Consider the following 13254-nt stretch of genomic DNA (forward strand, 5'->3'; position numbering starts at 1 on the left):
TGAACGGAAATATAATTGGTCATATGGTATTTAATGAAAGTACTTTGTTTAAAAATAACCATCAACAGGATATAAAGTGTTATCCCGTTATTACAAAAAGGATAGTTTAAATTGTATGATACATTTTTAAATTCCAGAGCAGTAACTCAAGATTACTGTCTTAAGCAATCTTCTTGCTAATTCTCTTATAAGTGACACCACCACATGTAGAGGTCTGTCAAAAAGAAATGAAAAAAAAATTAGAAAATGATCATTTTTCAGATGGTATATTGTTTATATTTTAATTGAAAAGTCACTCACCTCAACAAGATTTCCTCCTTCAATCTCTGAAGTATGGTGATAGTTTGGAAAGTCACAAACTATCTTATTCCCTTCCATTTTGACTGTAGCCTAAATTACAAAAACACTGGATTCAGCACCGAGCTGAGCATTCATGATTTTGACATTCAATCTCAAAACAAAATGACACCACCTCGGTTTATTTAGATCAATTAAACTGCATGTTCAAGTCGTGAGCTACAAAAATTCAAACTACACAAAAATGCTGTCTTCAGATGAGAGGTACAGATTGTTGTTTGCTACGGAATTAGAAAAGTGCATTCCAAGGCAGCAGTGAAGAAAACAATCCACCTTGTAACAATCCAAGGACAAGCTTAAGTTATAAAGCAGCCCTCAAACAATAAATATTAGATCTAAAACCATGCATATTTTCCCTTCCTGTAGACTGATGAATTATAGGGAAGTGGAGTTGAAATGCCCATCAGCCATGATTTAAATGGCGGAGTGGACTTGATGGGCCGACTGGCCTTACTTCCACTCCTATGTCTTATGGTTTTATATTAAGCAGAGATAGCAGGAACTGCAGATGCTGGAGAATCAGAGATAACAAGGTGTAGAGCTGGATGAACACAGCAGGCCAAGCAGCATCAGAGGAGCAGGAAGGCTGACGTTTCAGGCTGAGACCCTTCTTCAGAGTTGTTTTACTGGTACTGCCCACAACCTCTGATACCTTATCCAAATCGATGAGCCAAGACGGGGTGGAAGATTATATTCAATCAAAGTGGTACTCAATACAACCTCGTGATAGTCAAGCATGCACGTTACCAAGAGGAGGTCCCCTTTGGCTGGGGACAAATTTTTAGCTTCTGCCTCCTCCCACCCCATATTTCAGGTCAGTTTACTGATAATAAAGCATGTTTTCATAAATTTATAAGCGATGGATTCAAGCAGAGGGAGTTAGAAATCCAAACACTTGAGCCCACTTATCCCAGGTGGTTGACATTGGGTGTGATCTCAACTTTGAAAAAAACTGTTTTTCAATTCTTTGCTTGCTCATACTGTCTGAGTGTGCAATTAATGAAACAAGCTCAATGTTATCCATGTATCACATTTTCCAAGCTCACCTTGAACTTCTTGCCATCCATAGTTTCCATTTCTGATTCCTGGTCTATCACAAATGCGTTCTTCATGGTTTTACCTCCGGGATAAATTTGGGACCAGGTAAAATTATTTCCATTTTGAGTCACTTCTGTAATAACCTTGGCATTTCTTCCCTTTTCAATGACATCAGCAGAATACTCTGGGGGTAGATAACCAACATAACAAGTTTGTGCTGACCTCCAGCTTTCCAAAATCTAACCATGTATTTTCCAGTTGTAAAATATTGTTGCTTCTTTGGGTTGTTCAAATACCCAATACTTCTAAGCTGTTGTTCTGTATCTTTATTAAGGGCGTGCCTTCTGTTTTGTAACAAATGAACCATGAACCATTCAATGAAATGGTTGATGTAAGGACCAAGAAAAGAGCGGATGGATTCTTATTAAGAAAACAATAGGCATAGCTTAGATGAGGAATAGGAGTGGGCAAATATTGCCTCTGATTTCTTCAGGTTTAGCACTCACTCTGATTTACACTGTTGAACTGAATTTGGAAACTCAATACAAATTAGGTACATTTGCAAATGAGTGGAGCAACACAAGAGGTCCAAACAATAGATGAATCTTAATTCAGTTAAGTATAAGATGCTTCACATAGAGTGGCATGATGAGTGACAAACTGTCTCTAAGAATGATGGAATGGTTGAAGATGAGCCCCTGGAAAAGATCTGGAAGGCTTAATTGACTGAACATCTATAACCAATGCAAAAAAGCAGTCAACACAAACCTAATAAACTGCTGAACCACTGTAGCTGAAACAGGAGAAATGCAAGGGAGCTATGATTAAATTGTGCAGAGTTCTTGTCAGGCTCCATGTTGGGTACTGGACACAAGGGAAAGATTCACCTTTTGAAGACACTGCAGATAAAAACCACAAGGCAATTTCTTATAATGTCAGGTCTGAGGAAGGACAGGAAATCTCCAGGCTTTGCATTCAGTGATGGAGATGTCTAAGACAAGATTTTATCCTGATGACTAATCATGGTAAAACTTCAGGTTTTGTCTGATTCTGAAAATGTAAATACCTAATGCCTTCATTCTGGAGATTTTATTTACAGTCTCCACAGAAATGAAATGATTCTGTTGATTCAAACAATGAACCTGATCTGAGAACACTGGTGGTATGTAACAAATTGACTGATAAATTAATCTTGTCACCTTTCTGCCAGATGAACACCAAACTATATGACAGTGCGTTTTAAGGAAAAGTAACACCCCCTGGCAATCTCCGGGTCATACGTTTGCTCCAGTACTAAATTACTGCATCACATATTCATTGCTACATCCCGTAACATTACTGTGAGCATCAAATCATCATTTACATTCTTGCAAATACTCCCATTACAAAGCTGCTTTTAAACTCACCTCCTATGACACTTTAAAGAGATGTCTGATTCAGTAAACCTATTGGGTCATCCTTTGTGTATTTAAAATGTTCAACTGACCAACTAGCAATAGCTTTTATCAAAAAATTATTTGAACCAAACTATTATCATTAAATAGTATAACTTACTCAGGACATTCATAAACTCTTCATAATTTTCCTGACTTGCAACTTCATACTTGCCACTGAAAGCCATAATGAGCTAGCTGGAATCAAGAACAAAAGGAGCTTGAAAATGGGAAGCCAGTGAATATAGCGACCAGACAGCCCGATATTTATACGTATGGAACAGTCACACCCTAATGATTTATTAACCAGGTTTTTATATTGCTGTGTGTAGTATTATGAGGCAATGATATGAGTTTTATGTCATAAAATGCATAATGTACGGAAAATGTCATTGACCTCGATGTCAATGTCCTCAATGCCAACTGTACTAAATACAAACTACTCCATCTTTGAAAGAAGAAAAGAAAGAAAATGTTGTAAGTGCACGGCAGGTCCATCCCACTAAAAGATAGACTTGGGTATGGTCCTTCATCAGAGGCCTGGTGAAGCTGAACACTTAAAACATGAGTCAGTCATTCTTTGGAATCAAAGAAGATATGTGCTACAGAGGAGACCATTCAACTGAACTTTTTTAAACATTCAAAACTTGCCTGATCTCTTGCCGAAACTATAGATGCCCTTTATAATTTTGGATGCTGATCACCAGCAGGAAAAATACATTGATATTTAGTTTCTTGATTCATTAAACTATTTCTGCAAGCACCTCAGACTGAGGTCATTGAACTTAGCAGGGAACAAGTGTAAAATCTAGAACGTCTTGGCCCACCTAGCTTAACTACACAGAATCTATATCTGAAGCTCTTGAGGTGAAGATCAATCGGTAATGATAATTCTCCAGTACCTTATCTCAAGTGTTAGTCAGTCATTAAACCATGTTCTTGCTTATTGTCCACACACTTGCAAACACACACTTTACAGATAATTTTATATTTTAGACAACAGGTAAGGGTAATGAAAGCCTCCAAAGGCTGTACTGCCTGAGATTACCTTGCAATGTCACTCACTATTGTAAGCTGGCAAGTGGGTCTGAGGGAGCATTGATCTGTCTGACTCAGTTATATTTGCATAAAATTACTGAGCTTTGAAGGATCCCAGAAACCTAGCACAATGTGTGGGAATTTTTAATTTGTCATTTTTGTGTAGGAATGTTTAGGCGTGTACGCTTGAATTTTTGGATTTCTATGAGGTTGAAGTGTAGCATCCTTGTAAAGAAAGAAATGATTTTGGACTCATGGATTCCCAAGACTCTCCTCTACAAGGGTTTTTCTCATGCTATTCCTGGATATTGGGAAGACCGAACCCATGATTTTTTAAGTGCTGCTACATTCTCTGGCCACTTACTTCATTCCTCACCCTGCCAACTGACTCTTTCTTTTACATTCTTTTTTTTTTGCTCAATCTTGTTTTTCATTACTTCTATCCCTTTCCATTACATCCCTCTTTGGTCTTCTCTTGCTTTACCCTCCACAAACCTAGAGTTTTTCAAAGCTCAACTTTAACCATCACCCCCATATTCATTAGCCTATACTCGCTCCTAGTTAGGTGATAATGCCTCAACTTTAAAATTCTCATCAGCATGGAGTACAAACCCTTTTATAGCTGCAGTGGGTGAGGGACCTATCTTTGTGCCATAACCTCATGGTGGAGGTTGTAGTACTATGGGTCAGACCTGCCTTTGAGCAGAGAACTGAAGAGCAATGATAGAATTGTAAGTAATATGCAGTGAACGCATTTTTGGGAAGTAGAATGAGAAAGGCTTGGAGAAACAACAATGGCAGATTGAATGGACTAGATGAAACCATTATGATTGGTCTGGAATGAATCAAACATGAAACAATGACTATTTCGCAGTTTAAAGAAATTTTATCCTTCATAGCTTGAAAGCAATTATGAGTTTTTACATTTTGAAATGGTTGCACGCCTTCTCAGATATTCACCTTTTAGACCATTCCAAATGGTGAGTCTTCAATGGACCAAAGAATAACTTATTTAACAATACCTTGGTAATTTACAGTAAGTCTAGGATGTGAGTAGAACTTTTTTTGTTATAATTTGTCTTTCTGGTTATATCATGTGCTCTAACCCTTAATTCTTTTGACATCAGAAGGCACCAAATGAAGCCTTCCGCTGAAGATCCCTGGGGAAATGCAACTGACTATTAATCCAGAGGCCAAGTTTCATGCTTTGTGGCTCGAATCCCAACATGGTGGCCACTGTAAAATGAAACCTCATGTATGAGTTCTCTGGTAGATTTGTTGCTTCTGTGTTCTTTCAGGGTAGAGATCTACCCACAATCTAGTATGGTAGAGGAAAAGCCAATAGGTAGACTAACAAGCAAAAGATGCTTGTCTGAAACAAGATGATTTTTACTACATGATAGCAAATTTGTACAAGTTACACTAACATCATGAACATTATTATTAAGGCAATGTGGGAGACCCTAATGGTATATTTTACTCCTTTGAGGTTCTATGCTTTTATACCATCAATTTGCATGATGTCATCAGTGTGGGTTGTGTTAAAGACATTCTCAGTAGTAACCGTTTCAGACATTTACACTATTATACAACAGTAGTTGGTGGAACTGAAATTCTCAGTAATGGTAACTGTAAAAAATCCATCTGTTTACTAATGTCCTCTAGGAAAGGAAGGAAATTGATCATCCTAACTCAGTCTAGCTTACATATGATACAAAATCCACAATCAAGTGGGTCAAGCAATCCATTCAGTTCAAAAGCATTTTGTGATAGATAACAAATGTTGGGATTACCAGTTTACTATCATAGAGTCATATACAACAAGGAAACAGACCTTAGGTCCAATTTATTGGTGCCAGCCAGACAACCCAATCTAACATAATCCCAGATAATGAAACGTGAGGCTGGATGAACACAGCAGGCCAAGCAGCATCTCAGGAGCACAAAAGCTGACGTTTCGGGCCTAGACCCTTCATCAGAGTGGGGGATGGGGTGAGGGTTCTGGAATAAATAGGGAGAGAGGGGGAGGCGGACCGAAGATGAAGAGAAAAGAAGATAGGTGGAGAGAGTATAGGTGGGGAGGTAGGGAGGGGATAGGTCAGTCCAGGGAAGACGGACAGGTCAAGGAGGTGGGATGAGGCTAGTAGGTAGATGGGGGTGCGGCTTGGGGTGGGAGGAAGGGATGGGTGAGAGGAAGAACAGGTTAGGGAGGCAGAGACAGGTTGGACTGGTTTTGGGATGCAGTGGGTGGAGGGGAAGAGCTGGGCTGGGTTTGGGATGCGGTGGGGGGAGGGGAAGAGCTGGGCTGGTTGTGTGGTGCAGTGGGGGGAGGGGACGAACTGGGCTGGTTTAGGGATGCGGTGGGGGAAGGGGAGATTTTGAAACTGGTGAAGTCCACATTGATACCATTAGGCTGCAGGGTTCCTAGGCGGAATATGAGTTGCTGTTCCTGCAACCTTCGGGTGGCATCATTGTGGCACTGCAACATAATCCCATCTGCCAGCATTTGGCCCATATCCCTCTAAACCCGTCTCATTTATATGTATCTCATGAAAAAAAGGAAAGATCGCTCATCCTTCCTTGTAGATCAAGTCTTTGTACACATGAGCCAAGAAATAAAATTAAGTGGGCATAAATCACTTGAAATTGTGAATACATTCGGTAATGTTATTGCATCAACCACATTGACAGTTTCCTGAGGTCAGTGCACGAGAAAACAAGGGACCAAAGTAATAAAAGTGAATTTCTTCAGGTGATGAGGCCATTGACTCAGTACTGCATGTCAATTTCATTGTTTATTACTTAGTTATAACAATAAGGTTATTTTTATAGCTCCATTCATGGTAAAGGCAGGGAATTCTATAAGACTGATTTCCTTGACCCCAAGAATTGGCCACACTCTCACTGAACTGATGATGTTCCATAGACATGAAATTATTCAACACAGATTGCTGCCAGTAATTGAACTAAAATTAAGATTAAATCTTTAATGGAATTATAGTGCCTGTTTAAAGTAATTTTTTGGGTTTCTGTGATTTGGACAAACATGTAATCTGCTCAAAGGCTTAGTTTCCCACTTGAATCAAATGCTGGGAAGTAAATGAGATCATTTAGGTATCATTTAATCCCATCTCCAATAACCCCTCTAATAATCAAGTGAAACCAAAATACTGTAAATGCTAGAAATCTGGAACAAATGCAGAGAATGCTGGAGAAATTCAGCAGGTGCTGAGCATCTGTGGAGAGAGAAATGGAATTAACATTTCAAGTCCATTTGACCTATTTAGAGTAAAAGAGTCATAAAGTCAAACAGCTTGGAAATGGGCCCTTTGGTCCAAACAGTCCATGTGGACTATGCTCCCAAGCTAAACTAATCCCGCCTGCCTGTGTTTGGCCCATATCCCTCCAAACGTTTCCATTTCATGTACTTACTCCAAATGTTTTTTAAATGTAACTGTGCCTGCAAACACAACTTTCTCTGGCAGTTCATTCCATGCATGAACCACCCTCTATGCAAAAACGTTATCCCTTATGTCCTTTTAAATTTTTCTCCTCTCACCTTAAAACTATGCCCCTCCGTTTTGAACACCACCTTAAAGAAAACAACTTTGTTATTCACCTTACCTCTGGTCCTCGTGATTTTATAAGTCCCATATGATGTCACCTCTCAACCTCCTAGGCTCCAGTGAAAAAAATTCCAGCCTATCCAGCCTATGTTCATAACTGTGGTTGGTTGGCTTGCTGAGCTGGTTCGTTAGTTTGCAGCCGTTTCTTTACCCTGCCGGTAACATCATCAGTGCAGCCTCCGATGAAGCGCTGTTGTGTTTTCTCGCCTAGTATTTAAACTCTGGGATCCGTTGGAATTGGTTACCTCATTTGTGGTTTTTCTTCATAGTGGTGTATATATAGGGCTTTGTTCTATGTGTTTCTTGATGGCCTTCTTGGTGGAGAACCAAGCCTATAGAATTTTCTGTGCTTGTCTCTGTGGCCTGTCCTAGGATCCTGATGTTGTCACAGTTGAACTGATGGTTCTTCTTATCCTTGTGAATGGAGATGAGTGAGTATTGGTCATATCTTTTTGTTACTAGTTGGTGTTCAATACTAGCAACATTTAATAGCATTCACGAGAAACAAAAAGACATGACCAGTATTCACTCAGCTCCATTCACACGGATAAGGAGAACCACTAGCTTGATTGGGACAACATCAGGATCCTAGGACAGGCCAAGCAGAGACAAGCTGTGAAGGCAAACCAGAAATGAAGTAACCAATTCCAATGGACCCCAGAGTTTAAATACCGGGTGGAAAACACAACAGCGCTTCAGCTGCATTGATGATGTTACCCAGCAGGGTAATGAAACATCTATGAACTAACAAACCAGCTCAGTAAATGAACCAACCACAACATCCACAATCCGAGCTACAAATCTAGTCAAGAACCCTATGTTCATAACTCAAACCCTCCACTCCTAGCAACATCCTGCTAAATCCTTCTGAACCCTCTCCAGTTTAATAATATCCTTCCTACAACAAGGTGACCATAACTGCACATAGTACTCCAGAAGAGGCCTCAATACTATCCTGTACAACCCCAACATGACATCCCAACTCCTGTGCTCAAAGGTCTGAGAAATGGAAGTGATCTTTAAGGAATAATTGGGTTCAGGGAGGGTCCCAGGGTGCTGGAAAATGGCTTATATAACATCGCGATTTAAGAGTGGAGGGAGACAGAAGACAGGAAACTATAGGCCGATTAGCCTAACGTTGGTTTTTGGTAAGATTCTAGAATCCATTATTAAGGAGTACTTCAAGGTCAGTGGTAAAATAAGATTGAGTCAGCGTGGCTTTGTCAGGGAGACGTCATGCCTGACAAATCTTTTAGAGGGTTTTTTTTCCTTTATTCATTAACAGGTTGAGGGTGCCACTGACTAGGCCAATATTTATTGTCCACCCCTAATTGCTCAAAGGGCAGTTCAAAATCAACCACATTGCTGTGGGCCTGGAGTCACATGTAGGCCAAACCAGGACAGGGTTGTGGTTTCCTTCCCTAAAGATGGGTGTTTCCGACAATTGGCAATGGGTTCATGGTCATCATTAGATTTTAATTTTAGATATTCGATTGAATTTAAATTCCACCATCTGCAATGATGGGATTTGAACCCTGCTACTCAGAACATTATCTGGGTCTCTGGATTAACTATCTAGTGATAATACCACTCAGCCATTGCCTCCCCCTATAATGAGCAAGTTAGACAAAGGAGAATCAGTGGATGTGATCTATTTGGGTTTCCAGAAGGCCCATGATGAGGGCCATCACAGGAGGCTGCTAAATAAGTTGAGTCCATGGTGTTAGGGGCAAGTTAATGGTGTGGGTAAGGATTGGCTGATTGGCAAAAGGCAGAGATTGGAGATGAAGAGCCATTTTTCAGGATGGCGTCCAGTGACTACTGGAGATCAACAAGGGTCCAAGTTGGGACCACAACTATTCACATTATACATTTTTTTCACTCATTTGTAGGACCATGAGTGTCACTGGCCGGCCAGCATTGATTGTCCATCCCCTGGTTGCCTATGATAAAGTGGTAATGAATTGTTTCCTTGAATTGCTGCAGTCCACTTGCTTTGTGCTGACCCACAATACTGTATCAGAGGAAATTCCAGAATCTTGACTCAGCAACAACGAAGGAAGGACAATATATTTCCAAGGAAGGATGGTGAGTGGCTTGCAGGGGAATTTGCAGGTGGTGTTTTTCCCGTGTATCAACTGCCTTGTCCTTCTAAATGGCAGTGGTTGTTGATTTGAAGGAATTGTCTTAGTTATGATAAATAGTGTTTTTTGTTAAGTACAGAAACCTGGACTGTGCTTTCTGTCAATCTGGATGTAGAAGACAAGTAAATTGGGGAATTCTATATTTTTAACAACTTAAATTTCTGTGGTGATTCTGAGAATAGTGGAGATTAATCTCCAGTGTGCTACCCTGGTGAGGTGTAAGAAAACAAAGGCAATCTGTTGCCTTGACCTATTTATTACTTCGACATTTTGGGCATATTAAACGCACCCAGGCCATCAGCTCATTCAAACATGTCATCTATTCAAGTCAATCACTGACAGTCACAGTTGTTGACATTTAAAGATCTTTGAGACATTTTCCTTGGTACTCTTGCCTTACAGTAGTTGATCAACTCACTGTTAAAAGAATTACACAGGAGAAATTTCCATATTTCCATTATTCTTTTATGTGAGGCAACAGTTGCCACCTCTTTTCGCTCTGAAATCGTCCAACTCTAATTTTAAGGTAATGCGGAAGGATGGCCAAATCTGTCTAATACTCAATGGTGTGATCTCATGAACATCTGGAGAAGTTAACAAATTTTACTGTTAACATTTGGATGCATTGTTGCTGAGTATCTCTGTAGAACTGCAGCGACAATTGTCATATAAAATGTTTCAAGAACAAAAGCCGCTCTCTAATGGGCAAAGTAAGAAAGCATAAAGTGTCAGAGGAATTTGCAGCACACAGTCAAGGCTAAAGCAACTTGTTGGGCAAACCATCCTATGTAAGTGAATGGTAAAAGTCCTGAGGCACAATTTTGACAAAGAGCAGGGAATTCTTCCAGTATCCTTATCAATATTCTTCCTGCAATCACCATAGTGGAAAGGAAACTAGTCATGACCCCACTCTATGTGCAACAACTGCCACTTTACTGAAAAAAAGTGATTGCACTCAGAATAATTCAATGCCTGTGAAGCACTGTGGGACGTTTCTTATCAATGATGTGTGATATTTTTATCTGGCTGTCCATATATGCAAACATATTCCTTCTTTACTTCTTCACTACCATTTCAAGCTAGCACCTATTTCGCCCTCTTTTGCTACTATTTACTATCTCTCATTTCTCCTTTGTTAACTAATAAAACACAGGTTTGTTAGATCAATTTAATCAATTTCAGCCACTCCAATTTGCCAGCAATTTGTAAGTGACGTCTTAAATTTACTTTAATTTGTAAATGACTTAACATATTAAAATTAAAAACAAGGCTTAATGGTAAAATTTAGAAGTTTTGTTCAAGAAGAAAGACTCTTCCAACTTCACCTTGGGTGATCAGTCTATTAAAGCCTAATTGTCCTTAGACTCTGTCTTGGTCACAATCCCATTTGCAGAGATGGATATATTGTTCTTTATTGGACTCTTCATTGCTTGTATTCACTGAAACTTTAGGGAATCCCAAGTTTTAAACTCATATCGGAGTCCGTCTTTTCCTACAGTGTGGAAACAGGCCATTTGGCCCAACAAGTCTACACCACCCCTCCGAAGAAGGGCATCTCACCCAAATCCAGCCCCCGACCTTTGCATTTCCCCATGTCTAAACCAATTATCTCTGAACCCTACTGGCACCTTAGCATGGCCAATCCACCTACTCTGCACCTCTTTAGATTGTGGGAGGAAATCAGAGCACCCGGAAGAAACCCGCGTAGACATTGGGAGAATGTGCAAACTCCACACAGACAGTCACTTGAGGGTGGAATCAAACCCAGGTCCCTGGTGCTGTGAGGCAGCAGTACTGACCACTGTGCAACTGTACCAACTGTCATAGAGTCATAGAGATATGCAGCACAGAAACATATGCTTCGGACCAAACCGTCCATGCTGACCAGATACCCTAAATAAACCCAGTCCCATTTGCCAGCTTTTGATCCATATCCCTCTAAACCCTTCCTACTCATATATGCATCCAGATGCCTTTTAAATATTCTATTTGTACCAATCTCTGCCACTTTTTCTGGAGCTCATTACATACACATGGCACCCTCCGCGTGAAAACGTTGCTACAGGTCCCTTTTCAAGCTTTCCCCTCTCACCTTAAACCAATGCACTGTAGTTTTGTACACCCCAACCCCGGGGAAAAGACCTTTTCTATTTCCCCTATCCATGCCCCTCATGATTTTGTAAACCTCCATGATATCGCCTCCTCTGCCTTTGATGCTGCAGGAAAATAGCCTCTCCCTATAGCTCAAACCCTCCAATATTGGCAACATCCTTGTAAATCTTTTCTGCCAGTAGGTTAATTTACTTTGTTCTCAATCACAATAGCCATTGGCCTCAGTATGCAATGGAGTTACTTCATAATACATCTTCACCTCATCTTAAAAAAATGACTCTATTCATTACATTACAATCAGGTGAGGAGGGATTGAATGGCTTCCCTCTTTTCCCATCCCTTGCTTAACCACAACAGGCATTTTTGAAAAGGAAATATATGCCGATTCAGTAAGTGTTTAACCTTTTACTTGTTTTGAAAATATAGTACAAAATTATCAGATTTTCTTGAATTTTTAAATGTATGATGTTTTAAAACAGTTTTATTGTACTTAATCCAGTAAAAGTAAAATTAGAAAAAGCTCAATGTTCACTTTCACTTGAAATTCAGTCACATAAATCAATTACAAAATAAGTGGATAGCTTAAGCAATTCAGAGTCCAATAAAATTATCGGGAAATAAAGCACTTGAGGGTTGGTGACTTGACTGGCTTCAGACTGATTTGGCAGCCCTGTTTCTTTTGGTATTGAAAGATGTGTGATTTATCTGTTCTTCTGGAGATAACAGCTGCTGGGTTGAGTACTTTTAAAAATCTCTATCGTGGCATCTGGATAATCAAAATCAGTGGACAGAGTTCAAACCTTATAAGTTGTCTGGAGAGATACACTCACAATAGCTTTCTCTTTTGTGCAGCATCTCTTTTGCTTGTCCTTATCTGTAGGAAAACAGACGTTTAAACTTACAAATGTCGAGTTGGTTTGTCACATGACCATCTCCCTTCAATTGACTAATGATTCAAATATGGCCACATTCCAGTTATCTTGATTATATGATGAGATTGTACCTAAGCACGTTCCTTACAGATCCAGAGTCCCATTGTCAAAGTGATCATGTCCGATAGATTATCTACACCCTGATTTAGTGTGCAGGTATTTGGCCTAGTTCTATTTGTTCACGGGATAAGGGCGCTGCTGGCTAGGCAGCATTTATTGCCCTCCCTTAATTGCCCAGAAGGCAGTAAAGAGTCAACTACATTGCTATGGGTCCGGAATCACATGTAGGCCAAACCAGGTAAGTTTGGCAGTTTCCTTCCCTAAAGGGCATTAGTGAACCAGACGGGTTTTTCTGACAATTGACAATGGATTCATACTCTCAATGGTGTAGAAGATGGAACCCATCTCTACTACTGAAAGGCATTTGTTCTTAAAATGGCTTTGTAGATAGAAATTGTCTCCATTTTAGTGGGGTTGGAATGTAGAAGAAACACTGATACTAATGTGCAGCCATCCTTGACTGTGATCCCAAGTCAGTGGGGAAAGGATTTTGTCTTAAAGAAAAGTGATTACA

General features: G+C 39.9%; 1 protein-coding gene across 1 annotated transcript; it reads right to left on the reverse strand.

The window, feature by feature from the left end:
• On the reverse strand, nucleotides 1–3063 carry LOC125458473 (gastrotropin-like). The gene is made up of 4 exons (XM_048543744.1): nucleotides 2950–3063; nucleotides 1404–1579; nucleotides 301–390; nucleotides 1–214 (listed from the first exon to the last, which is right to left on the reverse strand). The coding sequence occupies exons 1-4, from the start codon at nucleotides 3014–3016 to the stop codon at nucleotides 161–163; spliced, it is 387 nt and encodes a 128-aa protein (XP_048399701.1). The 5' UTR covers nucleotides 3017–3063; the 3' UTR covers nucleotides 1–160.
• Between the last annotated feature and the right edge of the window lie 10191 nt (nucleotides 3064–13254).

The sequence above is a fragment of the Stegostoma tigrinum genome, chromosome 13, assembly GCF_030684315.1.
Source record: "Stegostoma tigrinum isolate sSteTig4 chromosome 13, sSteTig4.hap1, whole genome shotgun sequence".
NCBI lineage: Eukaryota > Metazoa > Chordata > Chondrichthyes > Orectolobiformes > Stegostomatidae > Stegostoma > Stegostoma tigrinum.

Excerpts from the sequence above, each read along its gene's own strand:
- LOC125458473 (XM_048543744.1), bottom strand. The coding sequence starts at position 3,016 with ATGGCTTTCAGTGGCAAGTATGAAGTTGCAAGTCAGGAAAATTATGAA. Across the intron at positions 391-1,403 it reads TGGATGGCAAGAAGTTCAAG|GCTACAGTCAAAATGGAAGG; the intron begins GTGAGCTTGGAA and ends TTTGTAATTTAG. Across the intron at positions 215-300 it reads AAGGAGGAAATCTTGTTGAG|ACCTCTACATGTGGTGGTGT; the intron begins GTGAGTGACTTT and ends TCTTTTTGACAG.